Raw genomic sequence first — 9,664 nt, forward strand, 5'->3', positions numbered from 1 at the left:
TTTTTGTCTTGTGAAGCGAGTTCATTTATGGCACTTGAGAAAGTTGTCACATGTATATGGTACAATTAAAGGCAGGTTTCACTCTCATAGGTTCATTAGTGGCAGGTAGTTTGTAGTTTGTAGCTTGTGTTAGCTTCTGTCTGGGAGTGTTGCAATAATTTAATAAATATTAAATATCATTCAATTAGTAATGCCAGTTTACAGCATGTGTGAGGTCCCAATATTATAAGGTATTATGAAGTTAATATGTATACTCTTTTGTAGATGTATAACACATGAAGAGTATACAGGCCACTGTTGGGCTAGTTACTCAAAAAATTTAATTTATTACTCTTCTCAAAAGTAACGTTATTACTTTACTTATTACTCCCAGCCAACAGTAATTAGTTACATTACTTTTCTGCTACTCACCACAAAATTGATAAACCATCTACTCAAATTCAGACTTATGACAATTAAAATCCAGTTTTTGTTTTTTTGTTAAACTCAAAATAATGTAAATATTTCCAGACACTGAATGTAACCGTCTCTATCATCCGAACTAGCTTCCTCCGTGATTACAAAAACAAATCCAAGTAGTAAGGAATCCAACGATGTGATTGGATTGTTGGGTAATAACAAAAGTAATGAATATGAATGTCTGAACCAAAGAAGAGAAGTTTGGGATCACCAAAGTCGCAGAAACATCATCTGGGAAGCAAAAATATCTGTACAAAGGTTTGTGCCAATTCATTAAGTAGATGTTGAGCTACTTCGAGGGATAATGGAAAACTCTGACCTGCTGGTGGCGGATAACAAATAACAAATGATTCATTCACAATCATGGCAATCTATCCAATAACTGTCAAGATGTTTCATTTCAAACCAAACATGTCAACTTCATGGTGGCGCTAGAGGAAAAGTCAGTGGGGTTCATCCTCTGGGGAGCTTAAATGGATCTATAAAAAATAATATTTATCCATTTAATAGTTGTTGAGATATTTCAGTCAGGACCAAAGTGGTGGATGACGAACCGACTGATAAAGCTACTCCACTGGCGTAGCTAGTGGGTAATATTGTACCTTTATGAAACCAACACTAAAAATAAGACAACCACACATACTCTTTTTTTTTTTTTTAACCATGTGGTTTTATTTAAACACTGGATTACGATTTCCTATAACACTGATGTGGTATGCTAACTTGAGACATGAACAGTGGAACAACAAAAGTTGAAGAATATAACACTAACAACATCTAGAGAGAGAGAGATACATCTTTTTTTTGTCTCTTTCTTTAAGTATTTATTACAGCAGTACAAAACCAATAAACCCAGTCGGCAATGTGTATGAATTTAGTGGTGTGTGTTTGGTGTTAATAGATGCTTTGATATTTGGAGACACCTGAAATCTGAACACATAAAAAATACTAATATTAAGTGCACTTTTACCATACTATTCTTGTTTTGTAATAATATTGCATATGTTCTTTCCATTTATATATTCTTGCCATTGATTGCAGCTTGCAGATACAGATACACATATATCATAACAGGAGCAAAAAGCTAGCCTAGCATTCATTTTAACGTGTAACATGTAAGTTATGTTGTACTTCAAGTCTTAAAACATTGGAGCCGTGTAAAAAAGAAAGACAAATGATGAATGGTACAATCTGATCAGCTGTTCTGCGCAATGGTGGGAAAACAGTTCATTCCTTTAATGAAATCATCAAAAAACTAAATAGATATTTCTTTAAAGTCTTGGATTTCTAATTGTATTTTCTTATATTTTCTCTAACAGTTAAGTTAACTTAATCTTGGCTCCTTACAGCTAATATTCATTATTTTCTACATTTTTGCAGTTAAAAACAAAAATACTACTTGGTCTTTTTTACACCTGACATCAAATTAAAAAGAAACTTAAGGCAGAGCATGGACATATACATTATACCAAAAAAAAAAAAGTGTAACAAAAACACAATAATAAGCCGCCATTTCCTTGTCATTACAGACTATGTTTACATGTACATAGTATTTTGGGTGTTGGCTTGTATCCTTGTCAGAGTCTTGTCCAGGAGATTCTTTTAATAGCTTATTCATATCCAGATCACAATCATCTCTGTAGCCTACACATGAAATAATCTTGTTTTTTGAGTATTACGGGAGGCAATGATCTGCCATTAAAAAACGGATAAAAAAAAAAAGGTTTAAATGTCTCTTGTAATATCAGCATGTTCCAGCAATCACATTCAGGTCTCTTATAATCAAGATATGAGTTTTTTCAGGTCACTGGAAGCAAGGTTTGACATTGACTTGCTCCAACACATGAACAGAAAGCCTCTGTAATTTAAGGGAATATTGTTGTACGTGTAAACATAGCCATTGACCTCAACCTCGCCCTCTTCTCTCCCTCTCTACAGTCCTCAAGCTGGCAGTATACTTTACACAAAATCAAATTTGGCAGGTTTGCAGAGGCAAAACTGTGAGTTTGGGGCCCAAAAAACACAAGATTTTGGTTTGATTACTCAGGTTGGCCAGCTGAACTTTCTTGTTCACTGCTCCCAATACATTATCTCCGGTACATCCTGGGCCAACCATTACTTAAGTGCTTCGGGCCACTTTTCTTCTACCAGAACCACGGTGAAATAAAATGCTTTAATTTTCAGAAAATTGAGCCACACTAGATTAAAATACTACAATTAATTATACCAGTTGTGGTATAACCCTACAGTCTGCTCCCATCATGACCCGCAAGCTCCTGCAGCTGGTGTGGATGCCGATAAACAAACAGACCAGAGTCACATTTGCTTGCAGAACTGTGTTTGACAGCAGTTCGACAGCCTTTGAGAACATGCCAAATTCAATTTTATTCGGAGCATACTGCTGGACTAACACCCTTTCTCCTCCCTCAAGCGCTGACAAACACCAGGCGGGTGGAGTAGATCAGGTCGGCCAGGTAGAGTATGAAGTTGACAGCAGTGAGCACGGCCACCGCCATGACCTTATCCCACGTACACAGCCCCGGCATGCTGGTGCAACCGCTTGGCCTTTGTTTCGTACCGCCATGCTTGGGGTCAAAGTTGAAGATGGGCCAGATGATGAGTGCTGACAGATAGAGGACCACGGCCAGCAGGGCGTAGGCAGACAGGAAGCGGGCAAACGGGAAGGGGAGGCAGCCGGTGCACTCGCCGATACAGAGCAGGATGATGGCCGCCGACAGGATGAAGCAGATGCAGTAGACAGACAGGCAGTACTTGAGTGTATCATGACGGGCGTACGACACGGGGTCGCTGATGAAGACAAAGATGACGCAGGCCACAAAGGTCTCGCAGACTTTCAGCAGGCCTGGGGCTGTGGCCATGTAGCCGGCCACCTCGCCTGGACGCGCCTTGCTGATGCTCACCTCGCTCATGTAGGCGATGGTGGCCAGGCAAGAGAAGACGGTTGACACAATGCGGTAGTCACGAATTTCGCTTTGGCCTGAGGAACCCTTGAGGAAGTAGAGGGGCAAGATGATGGAGGCGGACAGGCAGAGCAAGGTGGCGTAGCAGGCGAAGGTGATGGGGAAGTTCTTCCAGGAAACAGGGGCTCTGGTCTGAAGGCCGAATAACTCCACCAGGATGACGAGAACAGTCCCGGCGAAACTGAAGGCCCAGCAGAAGATGCACCAGTCTCCTGTTCCATGGTAGAGTCTGCCGCCATGCACGGCCACGGAGAAGGCCACGCAGGCGAAGACCATGGCTGCCAACCGTGTCCATAGGAGTGGGCTGGATTGGAGGACTATAGCCATTTTGCAAGATGTAGGTGATGAGAGAAGATGAAAAGGTTCCTGTGAGATACGAGTCTTTTCCTTTCGGGTGTCACTTCCTTAGATTTTTTTACCATCGGCCGCTGAGAGAAGGCAGAGAAAACTGAAAGAAGAAAAGATATTGAGAAGAATTAGCCAACAAGATTTTACAGTTTTATGTAACATTTTCTGACCTCTAGATGAAGTACAAGATACGACCACATGAGGGCAACAGCTTGCAATTCTGCTTAAACAGACTATTTACTCCTACATACCATTTTGTGAAACACACAATGCTGTTATTGTATTTTTATGAATGGTTGAAGCAACAAGTGAAACCATGAAAACACAATAATGACTGCACTGTGGTCACATTTACATCAGGTCAAATCATCTCGTGAACACTCCTTCTCTTTTACTCTGGTAGTTCTGGTAGTGCAGACTCTTTCACTCTGACATTCCTCCATGCTCATGTCCTCGGTGATGGGTGTGGCGCCGCAACCTCCAGCGACCCTACAGTGTGTCTGTCATCGTGCTCTAAACATGGCTCTCATCACTTGTTACATTCCCAGCGACCCCGTCTATACACTGTAAAAACTAAGCTGAAATCTTAACAAGGCTTTTAATCTGGTGCTGCTGGGTCTTCAACTCTGTGAGTGTCTAAAGGAAACTGTACTTTTAAAGCCCCTTAAAAAAAGTGTCTCAACCAGGCTCGTACTATGAGGGATGGTGTTGGAACACAGATTTTTCTGCCAAAGCAGTTTTGGTCATTTCACTTTTTTTTCTGTGCTATTTGACGTGGGTGTGGCTCCGTTGGAAAGAGGTGATGTAAAGAAGTTCAGTGCACCGATTACGATTAACCACGTTGTTTGTTTTATTATGAACTTATTTTCTACCACGTTTTCAGAGGTTCTAAGATAACAGATAATACTATACATCTACATTGCTATTGAAACCTTCACTACTGTAGGATTTGTACTTTGCTTTATTAAAGTAGAACCTCTCCTCAACTGTCTTTTCAAGTTCTTCTTCCGTTTCCAGAATTACTTTCAACCAAGCAGCGTCCACCATGGCTATAAGTTCCCCTATGAGTATATTGGACTGAGCAAAGCTGTGTTTTATTTCTTATAAATTTAACTTTAAGTTGCACAGTATCACTTTCACACTAATAGGAATATGATTCGACTGGGGACCGTTTTGTCCATTGAATGTTATTTTATTGATTCTTTTAATTGTCTTTAACGGCAGAAAATAGTAAATCAGAATTCCTTAGAGCTGAAAGTGACAAAAAAACAAACACCCCAGCCTAGTTTGTTGCTCACTTTACCCCTCAAATCTGAATTTTGTGCATCCAAGGTCTGACAAAAAGACGTCAGCCTCGACTCCAGGTCTCATTATGCCCTGTCTGAAAATGGTGGGTGATGTCATGTTTTCAGCAACCCCTAAAGACAAGACTTCTGGTGTGAAATGGTGGCATTCGGCAAGGTGGCAAAGGGTTTTTCCAGCTAATACAAATTACTCAAACCGCAAACCTGTTGTGCAGCTGCAACACATTGCACTGTGATCTAATGAAGCTACAGCAGATAGCCTCTTCCTCCTCTCTGGTGGATTTCTATTGAACGTTGGTGTATAATGGCATCTATATAAAGAAGCTCTTGCTCTTTAATCCTGCAGCACTGACATTTATGACAGCGGATGTTGTTGCTGAACATTTTCTGGTATCGAACACTACAACTAGTGATAATTTTTATTTACTTCCTTTGCAAGAACTCTATAGAAACCAGCTGATTTGAATTCAGAAAGACAAGATTTTAAGCCACGGGGAGAGACATTTAATAAGATATGGTGGACATTTTAACAGTGTGTGTGAACCTTTGCGCAGTGTACTCCCTGTTCCCAGTTTACACAGAGACAGTTATAAACAAGGAGAAAAGACCTGTTTACATTAGTCCCATTAGATACCTATTATACAGCTGAGGGCTGGGGAGGCGAAACACAGAACCAGTGGAGAGGAATGAATAGAAGGAAAGACATAGAAATGGAAAAGAGACCCCTGAAACTCCTGCAGGATGACTCACTCGAAGCCAAAAGGGAGTGCAGGGCAAGGGGAGGGAAGGGGAGTGAAAAGAGGGAGGAACACGGGGGAAGCCCTGTGCCTCAGCCACAGAAGGACACATAGTTTAAACACAATGATGGAGTAGAATAGCAGAGAAGTGAGTCACCAGCGGGCCCCTCTCTTTCACCACTTCTCCCTCATTTCTTGTAAGATTTTCCAACTTACTGATGCGTTCCAGATGTGCTACAGTCTAGCTGCTGCTGAACAACTGGTAACTTTGTCACATTTGCCAAGTTCTTTCCTTTCCTCTCTTTTTCTTTCCTTCTTTCCTTCCTCATAGTCTCATTTGGCGGCTACTCCCTCCCTTTTCCATCAGTTGTCCTCTTTCTCCCTCCCGGCTCAATACTCCCACTCCAGCTTTAAAGTCAGGGTACCAATTATTGCTTCATGTAAACCACTCAAAATAAACGTATACATGGAGGGTCGTAATGGAAAAATCAATCCCGCCACTCCTGCCGCCGCCATTACTCTGCTGCTTATGGAATCAAGTCAGGAAAGAAATGGGAGAGGGAAAAATAGAAAAAGAAACAAGGGCCCAGTGTGGAAAAATGTCTTTTCACAGTACAGCATGGAAAACACGACAGGATCACACAAATAGGGGGCCACTTCCCCAAATGGAAGAGGTGTTGAAAATAGGTTCACGCATCAGGCTTTGTAACAGGACAGCAAACAGGATGTGACATCATCGTGCTCCTCTGCACAGTCACTTTTCATACACACACACACACACACACACACACACACACACACACACACACACACACACACAGACATATACGCACAGACATATACGCAGAGATGTTCAGGAAACTACTGTTTGTCTCAGGCAGAGAGGTCATGTGAGCTGCTTGTTTGGTTGTCATGACACAACATCACTAACTTGATTTCAAGCATAATCTACTTAGAGGGGATCCATGGGTCGAAGCACAGGATGAGCTCTGTTGGCAAACCATCCCCAGTGTGTATGTGTGTGTGTGCTTAATGTCAGTATATTAAGGCGCAACTGTTTACGAAAGCCTTTCACATTTGACCTTTTTTTCAAACCAAACAAATTCCAAGTATTCAGCATTTTCACTCCTCTTGTCAGACTGGAGAACAATCTCGAGAGAACAAACTCTCACAAGATACTAAAATCTCTCGACTGCATTTTTTTCGAAGGGGGTCATCACATTTTTTTCAAAGGCAGACTGACCCACCACACCTACTCAGCGAAGAGGGCAACTTAGAATCAGGAACAATGAGGAACTTGTTGGTGTCTTCACTAGCCACAATGCCACAAACATAGAAAAAGAGAGGAAACCCCCCCCCATAAACACAGTGTGACAGCTGTGTGTTAGGGTTTCATTCATTGACAGTGAAGGTGGGTGTGCCGACTGCCACACCCTGCTCCCACCACACACACCACACCACAGCCTACTGAACACAGACTGACACAAAACGCTCAAATATATGTTCAAAAACTACATTTTTCTAGAGGAAACTGGATAGAAAGTTAATTTCTGACAACATCATGCAAGTGCTGAATGTCTGAAAGACTCTCGCCACAAAAATATTATAGTAGAAATTACTTTTAAAAAAGAATAATAAAGGAGAAATATGTCACTATGTCATTTATAAGATTTATTCCTACACGCAACTTTTTTTATATTCTAAACTCATTTAAAATTTCAAAATAAAAGCTCAATTTCTTTTTTTTTTTAAATGTGCTCTAACATGCAAGAAAAACTAAAAACCACTAGCTGCTGATATTACCACATATTTCCCATAAGGCATGCAGGTAAGCAAGATGCAACAAGTTGCAGCCGAACTGTCTTTTCCTAGTGCAAGCTCACTTAACTACCTCATAAAATACTTTTTAAATATTCAACCCACATGAAATCAGTGAGTGTGAAAAGTTGGTTACCTTTCTGATACTTGGCTGCGGACAGGCTCTGTTCTCCGGGACATCCAGCGGTAGAGAATCGTATGATTGCAACTCCTCAGCTCTCAGACTTGACTAAGCAGCTCAGAAGAGCAGCTCCCCGCCCAGCAAACCAAATTAGGAATCAAATGTCTGCACCGTTATTCACATCTGTCTGAGCTCTCTTCCTCCTCCTCCTCCTCCTCCTCCTCCCTCCCTCCCTCCCTCCTCGTCCTGCACCAGCCCAGGACACTGCTGTTTAACACAGCCAATGCACTCCCTCGTTGAAAGTTACATTTCTTGATCACTTTCCTACATTTTCTTTTGGCTGGCAGCTTCGTGAAAAGCAGTGGGACATTAATAGATCTCAATCTGAATGAGCTAAATTGATGTTTTTGAGTGTTTGTATGCAACTGTGGTTGTTTTCTGTAAGATAAGTTTGTATATTGATCTCTGTTATTGTAAATAAAACTGCACAATTAGGAGACAAACGAGTAGTTTTTCCCAGTTAGTTTAATAGTTTAAATTCAATAATCTATGTGAAAATGAGATGCACTTAAAATATCAGACATTAGTTAATATTCACTGAAATATTAAAGGTAAATTCGCATCATTTTAACAGAAAGTGGGCGGATTCACGTCTGGAAAATAGACATCCATCAACTATTACTAATGAAACTGTCGTCATCTCTATTTCAATGCATCTACTTAAGCGTTACTATCGACACGGCCCGAGATAATACTAAATATTTGTCATTGCTGCATTATTTGTGTGCGTTGCTCAGCAACCGCGGCTGTAACCCCTGACAACCGCTGTGTATTTACCAAGATGCGAAATTGACGCGTTTCCTGAAGAAAAATAAAAAACTGTCCTAGAGACAGAAAGAGTAATCTGCTGTCACATGCACATTCTTACGAGATTGCTTTAATTTGTTTAAATTGATCACATTTCATTCCACTACTGAAAACTATAGGAGGGCTGTAATGTGTGTGTGTGTGTGTGTGTGTGTGTGTGTGTGTGTGTGTGTGTGTGGTAAAAGAATATGGCTTCATGCTCTTGTTGTTCTATTTGTCAATAATATTCATCACAGGGGGGAAAAAATGTCAACATTTCAACTGATTACTGGTAGTTATATGTTGTATTATTAATCTGAAAGTGCAAATTAAGTAAGGAAAGAGTAAAAGGTACAATATTTCAGTACTTGAGTAAATGTACTTTATTCCTAATTTGTATTTTGGGCAATAACAGGACACTGTGAAAAGATTTTATTTTTATTTACTATTTTCCTGTGAATTGCAGTGAAGTATAAATTTAAAGTTTCATGTAAATATTCAAGTAAAGTGTCTCAGTTTGAGTAGATAAACAATTCCTGGATGGTTGTTTTTTTAATATATAAAACTCCTGTAAGCATGAAAATGCTTCTTAAACTTCTTATAAGTTAAAGAGGATTTACGGTTCTTCCATTAATGAATAAATATATTATTTACCTATAACACTGGCACTATTTATCATGTCAGATCTTACAGGTTGTCCATTAAACTAGATGTTGGATTAGGCCCAAAATCAAAGGATAAAATCTGACTTTTTGTTGCCAAAATTGGACGTGAGTGACCTTAAACAACAACAATCAACCTCAAACCAAACATCTAAGATGTCAGCAGCTGTATGAATTATTTCTAGGAGTCTAAACATGTTAACAAGGCCCGGACCCCCCACTGTCACTGACTCTTATACCCACCCTGTATATATGCATTACATTAATGCACTCCCGTCTTCTGTACAGTTTTCCTATCTTTTCTTATCTTTCTTATCTTTATTTATTTATATGTTTTTTAAAAAGTACTTTATTCTTGTTATTTTTTGTGTGACTGTATATTTTAAGC

General features: G+C 40.1%; 1 protein-coding gene across 1 annotated transcript; it reads right to left on the reverse strand.

Annotated features, from left to right (window-relative positions):
* Nucleotides 1–1,237: 1,237 nt before the first annotated feature.
* On the reverse strand, nucleotides 1,238–7,950 carry myadmb (myeloid associated differentiation marker b). Its single transcript, XM_051404934.1, has 2 exons — nucleotides 7,784–7,950; nucleotides 1,238–3,888 (listed from the first exon to the last, which is right to left on the reverse strand). Exon 2 carries the CDS (start codon nucleotides 3,765–3,767, stop codon nucleotides 2,886–2,888), a length of 882 nt encoding a protein of 293 aa, XP_051260894.1. The 5' UTR covers nucleotides 3,768–3,888; nucleotides 7,784–7,950; the 3' UTR covers nucleotides 1,238–2,885.
* Between the last annotated feature and the right edge of the window lie 1,714 nt (nucleotides 7,951–9,664).

This window comes from Dicentrarchus labrax, unplaced genomic scaffold (genome assembly GCF_905237075.1).
Source record: "Dicentrarchus labrax unplaced genomic scaffold, dlabrax2021, whole genome shotgun sequence".
NCBI classification, from domain to species: Eukaryota; Metazoa; Chordata; class Actinopteri; family Moronidae; genus Dicentrarchus; species Dicentrarchus labrax.